This window comes from Epinephelus lanceolatus, chromosome 22 (genome assembly GCF_041903045.1).
Source record: "Epinephelus lanceolatus isolate andai-2023 chromosome 22, ASM4190304v1, whole genome shotgun sequence".
NCBI classification, from domain to species: domain Eukaryota; kingdom Metazoa; phylum Chordata; class Actinopteri; order Perciformes; family Serranidae; genus Epinephelus; species Epinephelus lanceolatus.
Window position 1 is genome coordinate 34,800,719 of NC_135755.1, and position 22,913 is coordinate 34,823,631.

At 38.4% G+C, this 22,913-nt stretch overlaps 1 protein-coding gene across 1 annotated transcript in view; it reads right to left on the bottom strand.

Annotated features, from left to right (window-relative positions):
• Nucleotides 1–5: 5 nt before the first annotated feature.
• The window catches only part of cd99l2 (CD99 molecule-like 2), a 33,958-nt gene continuing 11,050 nt past the window's right edge, over nucleotides 6–22,913 (bottom strand). Inside the window, exons 3-10 of the mRNA XM_033609946.2 lie at nucleotides 22,165–22,221; nucleotides 21,687–21,812; nucleotides 19,732–19,812; nucleotides 14,383–14,451; nucleotides 14,255–14,302; nucleotides 14,047–14,166; nucleotides 12,032–12,097; nucleotides 6–9,552 (exon numbers count right to left, since the gene is read on the bottom strand). Coding sequence (XP_033465837.1) covers nucleotides 9,491–9,552; nucleotides 12,032–12,097; nucleotides 14,047–14,166; nucleotides 14,255–14,302; nucleotides 14,383–14,451; nucleotides 19,732–19,812; nucleotides 21,687–21,812; nucleotides 22,165–22,221 — 629 coding nt within the window. The 3' untranslated portion in view covers nucleotides 6–9,490. The remainder of the gene's footprint in view (nucleotides 9,553–12,031; nucleotides 12,098–14,046; nucleotides 14,167–14,254; nucleotides 14,303–14,382; nucleotides 14,452–19,731; nucleotides 19,813–21,686; nucleotides 21,813–22,164; nucleotides 22,222–22,913) is intronic.

A 22,913-nucleotide genomic window follows, 5' to 3' on the forward strand; every position in this document is an offset into this window, starting at 1 on the left:
GTCTCTTTTTTGTCTTTTTAAATGGTTTATTTTATTTGTTCATTAGTAACAAGTATCTGTAACATATTGCCAAAGAGTTATCATAGTGGAATAAGAATGAAAGCAGAGTTCACTATTACACTTCAAGCAATGGAGACTGTCCAACATTCAGTCGTCAGGAAGACGCACAGAGTTAAACACTCGTAAGCTACAAGTAACCATGTGTACAGTATGTAGAGAAAAGCATGCATCAAAGTGTGTTTGAGAGCAGTATACTGTAGGTGTGTATGTGTTGTATGTGACAGGTAGCCTTGCAAAGCCAGCCCTCAAATATAGAGTTAATAGCTTTGCTGGGCTCTCATTGTGTTTTTTTTCCTCAAACTGGGAATAAGTGAGGTTGCAAGATATTGGCGGGTTTTGCATGACACAGTGACAGGCACAAGAGTGTACTGCAGGGAGAGAACAGTGTCTTGTGACTGCATCCACACAAGCTGTCTTCACTCGCACACGGTCGTCATGTAATACAATGCAGATACCATACAGACACTTTACAAAGCGAGCTAACAGTATAACCTGGTATAGTTTGTACAGTCACTTTGGGAAACAGGCTTGCACTTAGGGCTGAACAATACTAATTCTTTTTTTTATTTTTTTTTTAATTTAATCATCATTGCAAAGTCAATGTGCGCAAAAAACACATCAAAAAGACTGCAATATTGCACTCAGGGATTTACTTAAAAGATGTTAAGTAGAAAACTGCCCAGTAAAATGTAACTTTCATTTTTTTTAAATAGGTGTGTTTTTTTTATTGGTGAAGTAATTTTCTAGACTTACCAAACTGCTTGCTTTTCTAACATTTGGCTTCACCCACTTAGTCATTAAATCCACATTAATGTTGATTATCAAAAAACTTTTCGGAAAGCACCAAAAGTCAACCCTACGATATTATTGCAATGTCGGTATCGAGGAATTTGGTCAATGGTATTGTGATATCTAATTTTCTCTGTATCGCCCAATGCTATGTTTAATTTGTTCAATAAAAGAATGTTGGAAATAAATTCCTTCAATTCTTTTAATTCAACAAGTAATATTTGTGTATTTGAAGCAACAGAAAGGCAAAACTGAGTTCTGTGTATTTATTGCAAGTGATATTGTTATTGCGATATTCAATATCATCGTGATATTTACCTTATATTGTGCAGCCCCACTTGTAATGATTTAATTTATGTTGCTACAGCAACCAGTTCTTGAGATCCAGCCCAGTCCTGTGCAAGAATTTGCGAATCCTAGGATAGCAAGGTAATGGCCCACCCCACTCTGCCTTGCTCCATCTTTGATTGGCTTACTCTGACATTCTTACCCTTACCGTAACCAATCCTGCTTCTCTTGCCTAAACCTAACCATAAACCAACCAACAAACAATGAGTACCAGCCAATCACAGGCAGAGTAGGGCGGGACATTCCTTTGCCATCCTAGGATTTGCAAATTTGCATCCTGTACAGACTTAAAGGAGAACTCTAAGGATCTTCTATGTCAACGCTATTGAGTTGCATTGTGGGAAATCACTATCTTGGAAAGCATTATTTTAGGTTACATTCAAATGAAATTCAACAAAATTTGATAGTTTGACAGTGACAGTGCCCGTCTAACGCAATGTTTTGGCACAACTAATCAGTACCACGTTCTGTCCCCCTAAACAACCTATCTGTCTTTTTCCAAATCTCTTTAACATAACCACAGAAGTAAGGAAGCAAATTTGGCAGTGTGGTTGATCTGACATTAGGCTAACTTCTCTTGATGTAAGTAAACGTTAGCTAGCTAGTAAGCTAGCATTGCTAACAGTGATAGTCCCCCCAGCTACATCTTTTAATCATTTTTAAAATGTTTTCTTTTCGAAGAAAGCACATTCGAACATGGCACATGGCATATATGTATAAGAGGAAAGGGTTCTGCCATTTTACAAGCTTACTCAACTGTTATTGGAGCATAGAGTTAAAAGGGGTGGGACTTAGGAAGGGCTAATTTGGGGTGCTCCTTGAAGCGAGCTTTAATATTATCATTTTTCTAAGCATTATAAGAAACTGTCATGGATTGTCTCAATATGTGGGTCCAGTAATGTCCATCTGTCATACAACTGAAGACAGCTGCTTTTAGTTTTCTCTTTGCAGTGTAGCTTTTAAACAGTGATTCTGTACTGTGTATAAGGTGAGGTGAAGTCTCACTTAATTATGACAGCCTTGATTATTTTAGCACGCTTTGTAAAACAGACCTATAGGTTCCCTAAACCTGATCTAGTAACTCTGCTGTTGCTGCTTCTTTGGACCTTGTGTTGCTCTGGCTCTGCATCCAAACCCCTGACTGTCTATAGGTGGTGGGCACAATGCCATCTATACTGTTTAGACTGTATAGATGTTAATCATATAGTTTCCGCCACGCTGTTCTGTACAGTCCAGTAAGCAGCTCCAAAAAGCAGTTTGGCAACATGTTCCAGTATCATAGGCTACTGAATCTTAAAGCAGAACTAACATCCACAGTGCCGATAATAACAGTCAATCACATTGTATATCCAAGTGAACATTGGTGGTTCTGCACTCTTCACTCTGATCCATAAAGTCTTCATCTAACCATCAAACCAATTAAAATGTTGCACGAGGACATCTGGGTTCCATTAGATTTCCTTCATGATTATTTCAAAAACCTTTTTCATTCCATCCCAATACATCAAGGCAAAGCCAATCAGTGCTACATCTTTGGTGAATTTGTATTTTTGCTACAGGCCAAAGGTTTTTGCTGTATCACATTAAGACATTCAATACATTCACTAAACAGAAAGGTTTGCTATCTTGTGTTTGTGTGAAGTTTTCAGCAGCCTGAGCTCGACGAATCACTCACACCTTTCAGTTCTCTGGGTGCTTTAGCCGTTCATCCAAGGTCACCGCCCAAAGGAACAGAAGGGTGGGTGTCACTCTTGCTCGGGTGCAGCTATGGGGTGTTAGATGAATAATGTGGCGTGTCCCTGTGGGACTGTGCAGGATATAAGGCAAAGAGAGAAGCACCATTTGAATTACAGCTGACAGGGCACCCATGCATTACAAGGTGTAGCAGATCAGTTACTCCTACCACTCAGGCGCACGTTCAAAAAGCAGTTCGAAACCAAGTTGGGTCGCTTTTTAGCAGTGTTTAAGGACTTAAAGAGAAGGAGCGACGCAAAGGGATTGTGGGTAGAGGAGGCTGCTTTTCCAAGGCAACGTGGAGGAGACCAGGGTGTGGTATTCATGTAGGACTGTGCTGCATCCTGTCAGATATGTAACACACCACTAACGCTATTTACAGCTCATACAACACATACTGCCTCAGTAGACGTGTTTCCACAAACGTATTTTTATGCGCATTTTGAAGTCTCGCATTAGAAATGTATGGATCACGACGAAATTCGATCAAACTTCCTCAGTAGAGCAAAAAGGTTTTATGCTCAAGGTGGTTTTTGCTTTTGTTGAAAAATAGTTAGATGCACTAAATGAGCTATGGAAACGCCTTTGCCTATTAAGTTCGGATTGCTGCATTCAAACTGGGTTGTCTTTTCCATGTCTACTAGAAGAGTCCCCCCTTGTGGTATTCCCACCCTTGTAGGTGTAAATTTTCTGAAAGCTCAGGAGTTGTGACCTTTTTATTTTGACGTTTTCAAATTGTGGAGGTTCATTTTTTGGTGGATGGTTAGATAATATATTGTAATTCTAGAGAATTAGAGATCTTTGTAATTAACAATATGTCTGAGGAAAATGTTGATAGACCCAATGGCCTTGGTGGCTGCTAGATGCCAACAGTAGCATCTGACTTATTTCTTCTGGCGTGCTGAGTTTGGGCTGATATTAGGCCAGCTAACAAGTTCCATTTGAAAACAACATAACCCACATTACTGATCAGCTATTTTTGCTTTTGGCATCTTTCCAGATATTCCCATAACAACATAATTTGTCTTGATCTCTGGATAGCAAGAGATAGTCTATCTACTATCTGACATGAAAGAACAATCAAACTTTATAAGACCTCTTCTCTGGTAGATGGGTTGGATGGCTAAGGTGACAGCCACGCATAAAGCGTAGCCTGCATCACAACTTCTGTTGAAAGGACGCTTTACGCAGCCAAGTTTATTCACTCCAAACAGTTTGCGTTTCTTATTTGAGACATTTCAAAAGTTTGCCAAAAATGCGCTTGACAATTGCATGGAAACACAACCACTATCTGAAATAACACAATGCCAGTTTAAACTCATTCAGGACAAGAGCCAAATTCCACCTCTGTATAGATATTCTATCAGACTACTTAGGTCATTACAAACCATTGCTTATGCCACGTTCATGTCACATGTGTGCTTCTACAAGCTTCTTTATTCTTAACATCTCAAGAAATAAATTGGCTAACTGATTGGCAGTGTGTTTTTAAAGGTGATTCCATTGACTCAGGGACCAAAGACCATTGATCCAACCGCCACCAAGGAACCAGGCGCATTTAAAGAGGCATGAGTACAAAAACCAGCACTAGAAACATGCAAAGGACCTCAGCAGAGTTTCAACGGTTAGTCGATTAATTATTTGGTCTATATAAAGAAGACTGATAAGCAACTATCTTGATAATCAAATATTTGTTTCAGTCATTTTTCAAGCAAAAATGTTAAAAATGTGCTCACTCCTGCTTCTTAAATGTGAGAATTTGCTGCTTTTCTTTGTCATTTATAATAGTAAATAATAGGGATGCACAATATTGGATTTTTTGCTGATATTAGATATACCAATATGTAACAACTCATTTGACTGATAACTGATACTGATATCGATATACCAATTTTTTTCCCACACCTTATTTTAGTGATCATCATGTATCTTCTGTAATGGGATTAACATATTATGCATGCATACTCTTATCGTGATGGCCCATCAGCAGATGGAGACATGAAATACAATACTCAATGTATGTAATATCCATTCATTGTGCAAATTAAGAAAAAGCATGCTGGCCAATTCTGATAGTTAATTTTAAAGCAGATACTGGCTGATACCGTTGACGTGCCGATGTTATTGTGCATCCCCAGTAAATAAAGTAATTGGGTTTTGGAGTGTTGGTTGGACAAAAGAAGCAAAATGAAAATGTTACTTTGGGCTCTGAGAAACTGTGATTTTCTCACAATTTTTTGACATTTTATAGACTTAATTGATTAATCGTAAAAATAATCTGCAGTTAAGTCATTGTTGGTAATTAGCGTTGGCTGGATAGATTGCTAGAACCCTCAAACAACCAAATGCAAACATACAATCGTCTTTCATTTTCTAATAAAGTGAACTTCAGTCACCCATGACGTGAACGTGGCATTAATCACTGTTTTAAGTCCACTACATAGAGTTTATTAATCCTCACTAGAGATTCTGAGCAGTGCTATAAAACAACAGACAGACTAAATATCAGACAGTATAGAAAACAGTGAATGGTTTCAGATGCAGCCCAGATCTGGTTCAGGAACATCCGAGACTTCCAGGAGTCTTTAGGCAAACAACAACCGTTGGCAGTACAGAACAAGTAAGCAGTAAACTATCTACAAAAAGTTAAGCTAAGTTATTAGGAAAGTCGGGTACAAAGTGTAAAAAGAGCAGGCGAAGAGTGTAAACACACACGCACACACACACGCACACGCACACACACACACACACACACACACACAATAAAGAGTATAATATGGAGCATAAATATGCTCGAACACACTGCTAGTAGTAATAGTACAAACACAGAACTGCTCACAGTAATATGTACAACCATCACAGCTTTCCAAAAGCACTCGTTATGACACTATTCAAGATCCTAAAGCTAACTACTGCTGCTAACTTCATCTACACAGCTAAAGCAGACTTCTAGTTTTTTAAAATGTATATTATCTCTACCAGTATTGTCTTTGTGGCAGTGCCAACTGATTCAAACTCCTCTCTGACTTCACACATCTGATATCGTTCACAAATCCCTCACTTTTCCACTCCTGTACATCTTGTTCCATGGTGGTCATTTTGAAAAGGCTTCTGTATGCTTAAAAAAGCATTCGCCTGATAATCTAACAGCATCTGACTCGCTTCTCAGATGGAGGAATCAGGGAGGTGGTGGCTGTGAAACCTTCCCAGAACACATCTGTCAATCAAGCTCACTTAACGCAGTGACTGACCAATGGGATACAGCCAAAAAAAAAAGCTGTAACAGCAGCCTTCCAGTGTTGCTGCTCAGAACAGGTCACTTTTGTCTTCACACCCAGGGGCTCAATATACCACATGGATATGCCCCCTAGCATCTAGCTAGCTACTTTAGCAACATTTAACTAGTGTGGGCTTTAGCTCCCTGGCTGTTAGCTAGCTTAACAGTTGAGTTTATGTGGGTCGGCAGATCAAGAGAGGATAACATCACATTTTATAGCCAGTATTAGCCGATGACATGCCAATAATATCATGCATCCCCAGTTAGGAGAGTGATCAGGTTAAGGGTATCCAGTGGAGTTTTGACTACTGTATAGTAGTGCTATGCAGCAAAGTTTTTAAGAGTGTGTCCCCATTTTATTAGTATCATGTGCATGCAGTTATACTTTTCATATTCTTGCTAACAGTTTGCTGTTCTACTGGTGTATATTTGGCTACAACGCACCAAAAAATAGCTTATGTTTTATGATGATGCATTTAACATGTTTGTTAGGCTTCATGGTGACATGTTTCAGAAAAACTAGATGTTAACTTAACAGAAAAACTCCACAGGATTTCCTTGTTTGTTTTTATCAGTGTATACTTGGGCTAATAACTATCTGGTCTACACGATCTATTATCTGTTTGTGTTGACATAATACTACTTTTACACACACACACACATCCTTCCCATAGAACTCATCACAACGATGTACAATTAAAATGGCCACCATGGAATAAAGAGCAATCCAGAGTTCCTGCACACACTGGCACCTTATTGCCAACACAATAAAACATAGCACAAACAATATTAGCTTCTGAATGTAGCAACTGTACCTTCAACAAAAAGTCACATTTCACAGATTATCTGCCTATCCACGAGCCTCGTCACAGCCTGCTTTTTCTGGAAACAAAGTGCTGAGGCTTTCATTTTTTCTAACAGCTTCCTACTGAAGAAGATCCCTTCCAAATGATCAGAGAAAAAGAAGTATGCGCTGTGCATTTTTAAGCTCTAACTGCAGTGGAACTGATTTAGCTAGCATCACTTTTATGCTACAAGTATGGTGAAAAAACTTTTCTTCTGAACTTAATTTTTCTTTTGAACTCCAACCTCTCAGTCCTTTACATAAAGACTTACTGCTTACTGCTGGGTGGCTCACTGACGGCTATTCATCACAATTATTTCACCATCACCACTTTGGAAAACCAAGCCAGGCTCCCTTCATTAGGCATTGTCATTAAAGGCTAGTTGAAAAAAAAACTGAAATATATTTACACTATAAAAATTCACAGGTTGTAAGTAGACAGAAATGTTTGGACGCCTTATTTTGTTTCCCCACAGCAAAAAGATCCAAATCTGAATAAGGCATCTTTGTACATCAAGATGGACAACATGAGGACGGTGTAGCAACTAATGATGTATTTATTACGCTATGTAAACAGTAGTTACCTGTAGTAAGTCCAGTTCTATTAGCCATGTCATAATAATGGACTTAATAGTTAATAGTGGAGCCCATTTAAGTGCAACACGTGTTGCATGTGGGTCAAAATGTAAGTAAACTTCTTGGGAAACTTCATTTAATGAATATTAACGTATGAAACAGCATTATTATCATAAACGCTGATTAAAACCTAATAATTTTTATTTCATGATGTAACTTCAGTTCCAGGTGCGGAAGCCAAAAACGGCCATGCTTGCATTTTTTTACTTCATTGCTGTAATCTTAAGATTGCAAGTTAATTATTTTTGGTACCTTGAGATAACAAAGCGTGTTTTCTTGTGATAACTACTTAATTTATGCCGATTCTCAAAAAAAAAAAAAAAAAAAGTCAATGTCTTAAGATAACAAAATAATTTATAATGATAAAATCTTTTTTTCCCCTCAAGATCACAAGATAATAATGCTGCGGTCAGGTCAGCTGATGTTTCCATAATTATCCTGTAATCATGAGAAAACTAAAGTCATTCTCTCATGATAAATTATCTATAAAATTTGGCCTTTAGTTTTCTTGAGATCACAGGCTAAGTATATTACAGTCAAGTGGACCGTTGAATCAACATAAATTAACTTGTTGTCATTAGAAAAGACTACCAAAGAGATACCAGAACAATTAAATCCTGATCTTGAGATGACATCATTCAGATAAAAAAAAATTAATAGCATGTCCCTTCTCAGCTTCCGTAGAATGAGTATGTGCCTTGCCTTTAGTTTGCCTTTAACATTAACTGGCCACTGTGATAAAGGCTGACTACCTTATCTGACCATTTACACATCTTATCACAACATTTCAAAAGTGATTACATAATCAGTTGCTACAAAGCTTTGAATAGAAATCTGGGGAATATTGTCACATTTTTCATTTACTCTCTACTCATGTGGAGAGCAAAGACACACCTCCAAGTCATGGATTCTCCAAAGTGTTGCTCCAGTTGAAATTGGATGTCCATCATTTACAAAAGTAACATCAATGACTTGCCACAAAGAAACAGTTAGGCTATGTGTCAAAGGGGGGTAAACGGTTGTATACCATTCAAAGTCAGGAAATGAAATATCGCTGATTGCAATTCACAACTTTCATCCATCTAAAAGAAAAGAAGAAGAAACAGTGGGTGTGTCTCACAGCGCTCCCTGGTTCACCAGAAGCTCAGCTGGAATCATACTGTGAGTCCATCAGTGTCTCACACTTCAATCAATTAGCTAACTAATCCACCTGAAATCCAGTACACTCAACACTGACTGACCTCCTGTGAACTCAAAGAGGCTTGACACACCCAGAGATTCCCAGAGGAGTTTCTTTCTCCAACATATAATACAATTAACTGCCTTTTTTCCCAATAATCCAGCTTCACTGTGAGTCTAGAGCTCAGCAAAATGCTATGACTAAAGCCCCAGCTCACAGCAGAGAAACCCCAGAGTACATGCTAAAGGCTGGATAACTGTATATCAACATTGTTAGTGGTGTTCAAATAGTAAACAATAAATAACTATGTACACATACATTTGGCAAGGTTTGATACACTGTCGGCCATGTTTATAGCAGAGAATTAAAAAAAATCTGTTCACATTCAGCGCAGAAGGACTACAAATCCCAACTTCTGCAGCACTGAGCTGCAGGATCAACAAGGACATGCTACACAACAGAGGGTCTATCCTGTAGCATGTGTGAGTGTATGTGTGTGTGTGTGTGTGTGTCTGTGTCTGTGTGTGTGCATGGGGATTAGGTAGGTGGGGGGAGGGGGGGTGTTTGGGAAAGAGCGCATGTAGGTGGGTGACCTTTGTGTGTGTATGTCTGAGTGTGTGTGTTACACAGTATTCTCTGCAGAGGGAGGTTCAGCATTGGGTGGCTCCAGAAGAGTCTGTTGGACTGCAGAGGCAAAAACAGAAAAGTAAACATCAGTGCTTTATACACAGATCAAATTTATCAGCTATTTCCAATGACAAGAAACTGCAGTCCTTTGACAAAATGTTCTAAAATCAATTAAGTGACAGATTCAGAAATACAGACAGTAGGAGCCGATATGACAACAAAAGCAACACAATCAGCAAGACAAACTACAATTGCTGCCATTGTATGCCTCCATGAACCAGTCAAGTTGCAGTTATAGTTTACATCCATGCCTGTCCAGACTCACATGTAGCCATGACAGCTGATAAAGCTTCAAATATGGATGTTGCTGCAAAGATGCTAAAACATAGATGCTTCACACACATCTTTCCACAGAAGATCTATACAATCAGCACAGTTTCATGATTAGTGTCAGTATCTGACCAAATGTCTCCCCTTGTCTTCCTGAGTTATAATAATAAGTAATGGCCAGAAAAGTGTTTTATGCAGAACATTATGATGTCACAGTGAAGTTAACCTTTGACCTTTTGGATATAAAATGTCATCACCTCATTATTTTATCTGATCAGACATTTGTGTGAAATGTTGTCATCATAAGCATATGAATTCTTGAATTATGACCCAAAAGATGTTATGTGGGGTCACAGCGACCTTGACCTTCACCATCAAATCCTGATCGGTTAATTTTTAAGTCAGAGGAGAGGACATCTGACTGTGCCAAATTAGAGGTAATTCCCTCAAGGCCTTCTTGAGATACAAGAGAATGAGATGGATGCTAGGTTGCAGTGACCTTTGACCACAAGATTCTCTTAAGTTCATCAGTGAGTCCACGTGGACAATTGTGCCAAATATGAGGAATTTCCCTAAATGTGTTCTTTAGATATCATGTTCATGAGAATGAGACAGAAGGATGGACGGACAGGTGGACTGACAACCCAAAAATCCCTCCGGCCACTGCTGTCACTGGTGCAGAGGCATAAAAAACAATAAATGGGGTGCCATTTTTGAATGTGATATTCAGCTCTAGTTCAAGTCCAACTAAAATCACATTTAGTCTTTCAACATAATGTCAGAGTTTTATTTAAAAATGTATTGTTGGGGCGTCGGTGGCTTAGTGGTAGAGCAGGCGCCCCATGTACAAGGCTGTTGCCGCAGCGGCCTGGGTTCGACTCCAGCCTGGGGCCCTTTGCTGCATGTCACTCCCTCTCTCTCTCCCCCTTTCACGCTTGTCTGTGTCCTATCAATTAAAGGCCGAAATGCCCCAAAAAATATCTTAAAAAAAAAAAAAAGTATTGTTAATGGTTTCTTATCATTAAAAGATAGAAAAAGGGTCTTTGGAAAATACCAGACTGACTGCAGCTGACAGCCTGCCAGAGTGCCAGTGTTATACAGAGGTGATCAAGGGACAAAGTAAATAAACTTGCTCTGTAGCTACATTTCATGAGCAGATAATGTGTTATTAGTGGTATAAAGGAGAACTGGCCTTAAATGACATTTGCAGGTACATTTACAGGCTGTTTAATGTGCTACAGCTGAGCAGCTAGTTAGCTATCTAGCTTACAAACTGACATTAGCAGTGCAGAACGTTTGTTTGGTGACTCAATAAGCAAGTTATGCTGTAGTGCGTGTTAAGTTTGTGAGTTAGATAAGAAGGAGACTTCAGCAGGAAAGGTAATGTGGGTCGTTGGTCAGAGTCTGTGGCTCTTGTGTTGTGTATCAGCTGCTGTCTGGCTCACTTTGACCGTCTGCCTAGAATAAAACGCTGCCACTACCGCTGATGAAGAACATACACATTAGAGCAGTGCAGACCTGCCAATCAAGTGACGTCTGGGAGCAACTTCTGGCACTCCTCATGTGGTCTGGTCCTTGATCTCATCTCATGCCAAAGGTGTGTCCTTCCTGCGTCCTGCCTCCCTCTGCTAATTTTATCATTTTAATCCTGTCAAATGTGGGTCCCCTTCAGGTGTGTATGCAAATGTAATTGCATTCTATCTGATCATTGCCTTTCCTTACCATTTGATCATTATTGTATACTCACTGTCCGATCACTGCTTTGGTTTACTGTATAAAAGTGCTTACATTTCATTTGCTTGGGGTCAGCTCACCTGCTCTGTGTCTTTAAGTTAATCAGTATGCCTGCATATTTCATTAAACTCACTCTTCAACACTACTTAATGCAAGTTTTGACTGGATAATTTCTTTGAATTAATGCAAAACTATGGGGCACCATCATGCAACCAAATACATTAAATATACACTTCTCCCTTTTGTTTTCTGTTTTATTTTTTCTAAACGGAGAACACAGGACAGCCCTCTGATGAGTTTCTCCTTTCAGATCAGTGTTGTCAAGTGATGATAGCTCCACCATTTAAAAGAAAACTTTCGCTGCATTTTCCAGAAAGATAATTTGTTGTAAATTTGGGTTTGTACGGTTATAAATGAGGCTAGAGGAGAGTGTCCAGTAGATGTGAGTAAAGTGCAGAAGAGATGTGTTTACCTTGTGGTTCTGTAGCCACCACAGCCTCGGGGTTCTCAGCCTTCACCATGTCAGCATTCAGGCTCTCTGTCACAACACAACACGTAGTGAGCATTACCAGCTGCTGTTAACACTGCTACTGCCACAACTGCTACTAACTGCAACACTATCTACTGCTACCAAAAATGCTTTTACTACCACAACCAATGAGGTGATGTTATCTCTAAGATTGTGTTGCACCAATAGACTGTATAAAATAATCAATTTTCAATCAATCAATTTTATTTATAAAGCCCAATATCACAAATCACAATTTGCCTCACAGGGCTTTACAGCATACGACATCCCTCTGTCCTTTGGACCCTCGCAGCGGATAAGAAAAAACTCCCCAAAAATGGACGTAACCACTCTGACATCACTGATTGCTTTGTGGACTCCTGTTTTGAGGCCCCAAGTTTGGCATTTTGGCCATCACCATCTTGAGTTTTTGGTTCCGTAAGTGACCAAATTATCAATTGGTGGAGATAACCGTAATGCTAGCTGCTAGCGTGGTTTGGATGATTAATTCACAGCTACGGTTAAACTGGGCTAATGCTAATGCTATTTTTCACTAGCAAGAAACTATCATAAAACCATTAAAACAAAACTTACTTACCAGAAAAACTAACTATTCTTTTTAAGGCTACCAAATGTTACAATTAAGTCTCGTGAACTGAAAACAGACTGAAATAACAACAGCTACTGCTACGCCTATACTCTGTGAATTGGGGGGTACACCATGGTTATGCTACCTAACCAGTGATGTCACCATGGTTGTGATTTGTCAAAAAACAGCCCCACCTGTCAATCAAAGTGACCAACTCTTAATTGTGCATTACTTTAAGCCTTAATAAAATACAAACAGATGAGTTATATAAAACTTCACCCACTGTACAGTTGTAATGATGGGGGAAATTAGCTTTGGAGACCAAAAACATTTTTTGTACCAGGCTGTAAATATGTTTATTTCTGCTGTCAAGTTGGGCATTTTACCATGGAGGTCTATGGGGACTGACTCGCTCTTGAAGCCAGCCTCAAGTGGCCATTCAAAGAAATGCATTTTTTGGCACTTCCACGTTGACTTTATTTTTCAGCCCCGAAGTTGCTGGACAGTGCCACACACAAGTACCAACCAAATACCCCAGTAAGAATTCTAGGAAGGTATTAAGGTATGAAAAAACACATACCACCCAAGCCTGTTAAGTACATTTTGTTTTAATGGTTTCAAACCTGTTTTTGCTAGCAAAAATTAGCATTAGCCAGGGTTGGGAATTAACTTTTCTGTTCACCTGCCACTGTGGCTGTTGGATTTCAAAATCTGCCAACCACTGAATAGATTACCATTGTTTTTTCAGCTGGTGAGTGAGGCAAATCTAGGAGCAGCTTGCATGTTTTACCTGAATTTGGCTAGTGACTGGTACTAATTTCAAACCCTGGAATTAGCATTATTACAGCTCTGTAAATGCATTGTGCTAACTAAGCTAGCATCCCCACCCTCTCATCCAAATATGGTCACTTCTAGTGCCAAAAAAAAAAAACCAAGATGGCGATAGCCAAAATGCCAAACTTGAGTCAACCAAACATTGGTTGACATCTCTGTGGCTACGTCCATTATTTATACAGTCTAAGGTTCCAAACTAGTGATTTATTCAATCAGGTTACACCATTAAAACTTAGTAAAGACTTAAGTAATGTGTAAAGTGGTTGGTCGGAAACATCTAAGTTGCTGCCCAGTCAAGAGCAATCAACTACAAACAGGAAGTTATCTCTTTATTTACTGATGTTTAAATCTCCACTAAATGCTCCACTGTGTTTACCAACTACTCTCTAAATGTGTCTATCTGCTGCTGAGCAGGTCGTGTGAAATGGGTTGATCAGAGCTTAAACAGCTGCTACTTACACCTACATAAAGGCTTCCACACAGTATGGTTTAAGCTGTGCTAGTAGCAGTATTGGCACATCAGTGAGGTTAATGTTCTGAGGGACTGAGGCCTTACGTTGTATACCGAAGCACAGCTTCTTCTTCTGGTAGGAGATGTAGCTGCTGATTGCACCCACCAGCGCCATAGCAACTGCACTAGCAATCCCTGCAATAGTGCCCACTTCTGCAGCCGGCTCTGCAAACACATGCACAGATATAGAGTTAAGTCCAGTGGCAGATATGTATGTATTTATGAAGAAACACTAGAGACTGAAAGGACCCACCATTGGTATCATCATGGTAATTTTGATCACCACCACTTGGACGGTCACCTGCGAAAACGCAAAATAATAGCAGGGTTAATTTAGCTACCAAGTCACACATGGATTCTCTATAAATGTGTAGATATTACCTTTGCCTTTGTCAGGTTTGTATTTATCATCTTTAGCAACACCAAACAGATCATCATCACTAAATCCACCTGAAAGAGGAGACAGATGAGTACCACACTGAGGAAGAAAAATGGAATCGGTTCATGATAAACTTAAAGACAGCTGCTTAGAGGTACAGGAAACTCAAAGTTATGAATTTGTTCAGAGCTGCATTTGTCATTCATGGGGTTGTTAAGTTCCTTGGTTTATGTAATGCTGAAGCTGGTGTCGTTCCCTTAGACTGGATAATCTGCCATTGGTTTGTTGACTCCTGTTTTGTGCCCCGAGTTTAGCATTTTGGCCATCGCCATTTGGGACTTCTGGAGCCAGAAGTGACCATATTTGGACAAGACGGTGGTGGAGCTGCGGAGGAGCAAGGGCTGGATCTGCCTGACAACTCCAAGGAAATCGCAATCAGCAATCTCCAGGGCTGCAAAATTATGCCAAGGCAAGAGTGCCAAAAACTGCGGTTGTTTTAATGGCCATTTCAGGCTGACTCCAGGAGCCGGTCAATCCCCATAGAGCCCCATGTTAAAATGCCAAACTGTATAGCAGAAATAAACATGTTTACAGCCTGGTACAAAAAAAGGTCTTGGTCTCTATGGCTAATTTCCCCATTCATGACAACTGTGTGGGGTTGAATTTTGAACTCACCTTTCTTTTATAAGGCTTTGAGTTACACATAATAAGGTTTGGGCCACTTTGAGTGACAGGCTGTCTATGAGGCGTCACCACAGTCTATGTGTCAGATCCTTCCCTCTGCCCTCCGCAGCTCCATCCTTTCATCCATATATGGCGGAGCTGTAACTGTTACTATTTCAGTGTGTTTCTGTTCATGAAGGTTATTATTAATGTTGGCTTGTCTGAAAAAGTCTTGTTCAGTGTTTGGTTGTGCGATAAAAGATCGTCCAAGAAATTGGATGTTCAGTTTTATTTATTAATAATAATAATAACAATAATAACAAGTAATAATAGTAATGCATTTTATTTACAGTGCCTTTCAAAGCAAATAAGTTTTTAAAAAACAAGCAGGAATATATCTATAGATCATAAAGTCACACAATTCAGTCATATACAAAAATAAGTTCATAAAATAACTAGACAAATATCATAATTATAGATTGCTCTATTGCAGTGTTTTCAGATGGGATTTGAAAGTGGAAAGGGATTCAATATTGCAAATGTCGTGAGGGACGGAGTTCCAAAGGTGGCAGGAAGACTCTAAAACCCATGATTTTATCACTTTTAAGTTTGAGGACGTTGTAGGAGAGCCAAGATTTCATATCCAATAAGCAGTCAGAAAGGGAATTGGGTGGAAGAGTGGAAGTAGGCTTGATAGATAGATAGATAGATAGAGTACTGTCATTTTTTTCTATACAATCAGACTTCTTGTTGCCATCAGTTGAGTCACCCCCTGATGGCCATTACAAAGAATGCAAGTTTAAAGCACTTCCGAGTTGGCTTCACTCTTCAGGAGCCGTATTCAAAAACATTCTGATAGAAAACGTCACAATTTTAAGAATTTGGTCACTAGGGCCAACTATTTGTTCTAGTGAGCTTTGTGAATACGGCCCCTGATCCGGAGGTTGCATCCTCCTCTTTTACACAGTCTACAGTAATTCATTATGTCTACTGATAGTCCATCAGGTGGTAAAGCTACTCTGTTGTATTTTTAGTACAGGTTTTTGAGATTCTACTTGAAACGCTCATACCCAAATCATCTGGACTTCCATGAGAGAAGTCAGGTATTTTGATTGGTATTTGATGATGTGTATAACTTCCAATGTTTTGCTCATGTTTTTAAATTAAGTTTCCTGTACCTTAAAGTTGAAACTGGTTTGTGTATGATGCAGAATTTCTACTCAATATAGTTTGACCAATACTAATATTGATACTTTAAAGTTTAAAAAATCCAATTTAGATTTTTTGTTCTTTGTAAAACAAAATGCATACCAAGCGGAAAATGTGTCATATCGGCTGAGATATATCATTACTGATTTATCTGAAATGTCATATCGGCCCATTTATCAGTCTAGCTCTAACACTCAGTGTACAGAGAAATATTTTAAGGTTGATCACCAGCAGTTTGACAGATTATGCATTTATTTCATTAAATAAGAATCACTCCAGATATCTACAAACGAAGGATTAATTAATTAAAGAAATACAGAAAATACAAAATATTAACTATAAAATGAAATATAGGAAATGTTTTAAAACCATATTAGGATGAAATTAAACTATCAAAACTCTGAAAGTATATTTTGGTCTTCAGCTGCTCAACTAAAAGAACGCAGAAATAGCATGTGAAGCATGTGTAAGACAGTATTACTGTATGAGCAGAGTGGGAGGGGATGATAAGCGACAGATGAAAACAATAAGCTCCCTCTCTTGACCCGGGAGAGTTACGTAGTTCTTTTGTAGCACTCAACAACAGAGTACTTATTCAAGCAGACTGTAGGGACAGTTGTCCTGATGGTGAAGTCATGGCTACTGTCTGTAGCTCAGATTCTTTTTTAAGAAGCTGCACATGCTGTGGTCTTGGAAGTTTTAAAGGAATTCCAGAACAACTGAGTGGTGCTGCACAATATATTGTTTTTTTATTGCCATTGCAATGTCAACCTGTGTGATAAACACATGGGAAAAATTTGCGATATTGCACTCAGGGATTTTTTTTTTGAGTTAGTTGAAAGTGAGTATCAGTAGGAAACTGCACTTTAGAGTGTAACTATCATTCTTTCTCTTATTGGTGTGTTTTGTGTTCAGTTCCATATTAAATTTGTTTAACTAAAGAATGTTTTTGAATTTTTTTCATTCGTTTGTTTTAATTCAACGAGTAGTTTGTTGTAATTTAGCAGTATACTGACAGCAGCAGACAGGCAGAGCTGAGTACACTTTAAAGTAAGTTTATCTCAAGTACTGTAATAACATTATTGCCCTATTGAGCTTTATCACATATCACAATTTTTTTATTAACTGTACATTTGCTGCATAAAGTTGTTAACTTTTATACAAATCACTTGCTGAAACTGTGGCTATAACCTCACAGTAGTACATGAGGCAGATAGTCTGTGAAAAAAATCATGTTCATTTGCTTCCTCCCAATGCTCCTAATGGCATTTGCAAGAATCCTGAAAAATGAGAAATGTTGTCGAGCCAAAATGAAAAATTAAATGTTTTCTCAACACGAAATAACTTTGCTAAATTTTAGAAGGACTCAAGCAGGGTGGTGAAGAATTTGTATGGAGACACGGGTGGCACATTAAAAGTCCTAAACAAAAGAAAGTAATACCGAGTGCAGATGAGTGGACAGGTTTAAGCTACAGTATATTAATTAAGGGCGAGGGTTCTTCATAATCTGGTATCAAAAGTCAGGTGGCACCAGTGCCAAACAAATAAATTTAAAATTGCCCTGCCTTAAATATACTGTACATCTCTGATAAACCACAGATAATGACATAAACCGAGTTTCCACCAAAGACTTCCAGTAGAGTACCCTTAGAACCTGTACATAACCTGTACGGACATGTACCTGAACCCTAGATCTGTTTTGCATTTCCACTGCAGACACTTCTCTTAAATGTAGCCAGGGTTGTTACTGGATGTGTACTGCGAGTAAGTAGTGTCACATTATATCTAACACAACACAGGAAATGTGACTCACGGACACAATGGATAACGTCCAATGTTTTGTGTTCTTTCTTCCTGGTATGTGGTTGTTTATTACAAGGAGGAGACAAGCTTAGAAAATGATGTAGGCAGCAAGGAAAAATACTGTCAGAAAAAAGAAGAGAGTCAAGCAAGAATGACGATTCTCACTTGACCAACCAGTCAGTACGTTTACATGCACAGTTAAGTCAAGCTACGGTTGTAGCAATGGTTGTAGTTCAACTAGGCCAATTAATTGGACTACTGTCCTTGTCCTAGTATACAAGCACGGTAGGGGAATCGATTTATTGACCAAAGTATGTCCAACTCCGCTACGATAGGTGGCCCTTTCAATTTGTTAGAATTGGACCTTTTTTGCGTTGACCTATTACCTCACAGACCAAACACTCAAGCGTTGTCTAGCTGTTTTCACTACTTTTTTTGAACAGGGTGCCAATCCTTGTTTTCCTCCCATCCATATACTTCAAAATATTTAACTCTTTCTGCTGACTCAGCATGAACTGTGTCTCCTCCTCTGTCCAAAAATGCATGGCTCTGGATGTACATTTTGTCGTGTTGATACCAGCTTCTTCTTCGGCTACACATTTATTGCTGTTTGACTTCCGGGTCAAAGCCCAGGGCGGAAACTTTTTAGGCCAGTTTGGTTTTGATTGACTGTATACATGCAGGAGTAATTAGACTCCCAGTTGTATTTTCTGAGTTTGTTCGTCCAACTTTGAGAAATTCTATTTAGTACTATTTTAGATGGACTTACATGTTTACATGTATTTTAAAAGTCTGCTTTTAGTTGGACTAACATAAAACTGATTTTACCTAATGTTATGTAAATGTACTGAGTGATTTAGCTCCACCTTTAAGTATTTGATCAGGTTGCTAGTTACCTAGACAGAGGAGTTACGAAAAAACGTGATAAAATGGAACAGTTGTATAGGTACCACAACAACTTCTGAAGGTGGAAATGCAAAAATAACTGTTAAATGTCTAATGAACTGAACTGACCCAAACGGTTTGGTGGAAACAAGGCTTTACTATCTATTAAAGCCGCTATGTGTAGAAGTAGCCAGAACTATAACTATAATATTATTACTTTCAATAATGTTGTTGTAAGCTACTGTCATTACCTGCATCTCTCTCTCTCTCTCTCTCTGTCTCATTGTGTCATACGGATTACTGCTAATTTATTATGCTGATCTGTTCTGTACGACATCTATTGCACGTCTGTCCGTCCTGGAAGAGGGATCCCTCCTCAGTTGCTCTTCCTGAGGTTTCTACCATTTTTTTTCCCTGTTAAAGGGGTTTTTTGGGGAGTTTTTCCTTATCTGCTGTGAGGGTCCTAAGGACAGAGGGATGTCGTATGCTGTAAAGCCCTGTGAGGCAAATTGTGATTTGTGATATTGGGCTTTATAAATAAAATTGATTGATTGATTGATTGAACTTGTATGTCATTAGAGCATCCAATCAATTAACTATTCTGATGTCACAGGTTTCTGGTAGGGGTATAAGCTGCTGACTACAACAGATTCTAAGATGTATTTAATATGATCATATTCTACATATAGTGGCTTTAATTCCACATGAAATTTTTTCAAAGTGATGCTTTTTTGGAGCGTTACCAAACTAACAGCTACAAATACTAATCTTGCAGGAGAGCTCCCACCCACCTCCCTGCCCCTTGTTCTTATCCTTGCCACCAATGTCATTGTTGGGGTCCAAGGCATCAGCCAGGTCAAAGTCATCAGCAGCTGTAGAGGTCAAAAGGTCAGTTGTCAATGGTTTTGCAAAATAAAGGCAAACGCAGGAGTTTAACAAAACATTAGGACAAATAAACTGAGAGGGTAATAACCACTGAAAATACAAGACCAACAAGACTTGTTATTCAAAAGGATAAAGAAATGTATGCTGTCTCGTGTGAACTAGCTAACGTATGATAAGGTGTTCCTGTGATACCTCATTAATAATTCAACAGTCATTTAATAATATTCAAACATAGGTATGTTTGAACTTACAAACAGCTGCTGCAACAGGCTTCTGGGACTTAAAGAGGACCTATTATGCGTTTCCTTAGTTTCTGTCATACATATAAAAATGTATATCACAGTGTATATTGCTATTAGCAAAAACCTCAGACCTTGGACCGTTCTGAATACTCTGTTTCCAACGTTTTTTTCTACTTTCAAGACAAGCTGGTGTCAGCTTATGAAAGATTTCTTTGTGTGGTCATCTGCTCCAGGCACACTACTGCAAGTGTTTTTATATACACCACTACATGTAGCTACATGCTAACATCAGGGAATCATGTAAATGTGGTTGCTGATATGGATCTCAGTTTTGGTTAATTTTGCATTCGACAGCCTGACACCAATTAGTTTTTGAATAATAAACACAAAAATATGTGAAATACGAGAGGCCCCTTCTTTTAGTCTGGGGCTTTAGTGACTCAATGAGCTTTAGTGCCAAATTTCAAAGCACTATCCATTTAGAGGTGGTGAAATTTAATGTTTTTCCCTTGATTTTATTGCCTGTTGGCTTTGCTGACACAAGAATGAACCTGAAAATGAGCATAATAAGTCCTCTTTAATAGAGCTGTCACATAAACAAAATATTATATGTTGCATTTATGTATTAATTTCATTGTTCTATATAGTACATTTCCACCGCTTCTGCTTTGTCCTTTTTTCAGTCAGTGTTAAGCTACTGCCAGAGAAACTCAGCACTTCCTGTAAATATTTCAAAATAAAAGCCTACCCGGAATAGGGGTGTGGGGAAAAATCAATATACCACAGTATTGCGATATTTTTATGTGGCAATATTGTATCGTTGCACCGATGCCAAATATCATTTTTTTATTATATAAATTATAACTATTACATATACAAATCAAATGTTTGGTAGCCTACTAGAACAATGTAACCTTCAGTCCACTAGATAGATTTTGATGGAATAAAAATGAAGTGAGATGAGCAAACTGAAAACTTTAACTTTTTAATTGAAACAGATGTCAGCAAAGTTTTCCTTTGGGGACATAATGTGCAGTTAAAAAAAGGTACTAAATCACAATATACCACAACATATTTTATTGCAATACTCAGCTTATCGTAACACCTTTAAAATCACAGTAATATTGTATTGTGACTAGTATCGTGATAATATCGCATCGTGGATTGTCTGGTGATTTCCACCCCTAACCAGGAAATGGAGGAATTATTTCCTTTAAACCACTGGAAGGCTTTAAGCATTTGTTAAAGGGATAGTGCACCCAAAAATGAAAATTCACTATAATGCACTATCCCTTTAAGCCCATTTCGCTGACAGTATCTTAACACCTAATCAAGAACATGGCAAAGTGGAACTGAGTGAAATGAATTGGTAAGTGAGGACAGTCATTATATAAAGGAGGAGGATAAAAACTGCAAGTAGGCATGGAATTGGTGTTGGATTTGGATAAACAACAAATTAAAACAGAGGCAGATCAGAAAACTGATTTCTAAAATATAAATCAGAACAAATTAGAAATAAATGCAAAGCCTCTAATAAAGAACTGCTGCTCTCTGTAGTTGGGGTGCAGACCTCAGCAGGAAGGCTGCCTATAAACACAGAGGAAGGTGCATTCTCTCACCTGGCTTGGGATTGGGCTTGACTGGGGCCTTGGTACCTGCGGGGACTTTGGGCACAACCTTGGGTGGGACTTTGGTGGTAGTGGTGGTGGTGCCATCGGTATTGAGTAAATCCTCTAGATTAAAGTCTGCACAGAACATTGACGGCACTAATATGTAGATCCACTGACTTCAGGTATGATAAGTGCACTGTAAAATTTTTCACACAGGTGGATAAGGCTTGTCTAAAACCAGCCATAGTCTGAGTTATAAACACAAAGTGTAAGAAATCAGAAATTGCAATAAGATATGTGATGTTCCTGCTCCAGTATTCCTCAAATGAAATAAAACATTTAGGTCTACACTGATTCCCATTGGTTCCCGCTTAAAAATGGTCCTGACGCTGTTGCTGGTTAAGCTGGTGTTGTATTACATCATAATATACAATAATTATAGAATTAAATGATCACTGTATAACTGTAAGGGTTCTGTGGTTCTTACCTCCTCCTGTTCCCCCGCCTGGTGCTGCTGGTTTTGGTGGCTTTGGGGAAGGAGTCGCTGTTGTGAATGTGAAAGATGATGAATTATTATAATTATTATTTACATCATTTAAAAGTAATTATTTTACCTGGTGTCATTCATAAGTGAATATTGGATATTGTAAACACATAACATTTTACTCTTTTGAATGCATGTTACATGTTTTTTGATTTTAGGATGTGCTGGATTTTTCTTACTGTCAAAGGCAGCCATTAGCTTCCATTCATTTCCATATGATATTATCTCATAATGATAAAGTAGCACTGAGGCAGACCTCATACTGTCATGGATTAAACAACTCAAGCAAATTTCAAGAGTATTCATTGCTGACTTTTTGTTATACAAAATGAATGGAAACCAATGGAACCCCTAAAGTACAAAAATATTATATTATTTATCTTGTGCACACAAGATAGTCACTTTACAGGACTTTTCTCTATTGTATGGTGGCTGGGTGAACTTGAAGTAGTTTAAGATGCATAATGATTTCACAGTTGTTTTTTTTTGTTTGTGTTTTTTTGTTTAACTAATTAATTTATGTGCACAAGATTAAAAAAAATCTGATTACAAGAGATCTCATAATAATGAAATTTTCTAATCATTTGGTGATACAGATCTACGATATGAAATGCTAGGTCATAGACTGAGCAGGAAAACACAGAGAATATGGAGAACATGCAAATACCACACATGGTATGGTGTTCTATTAC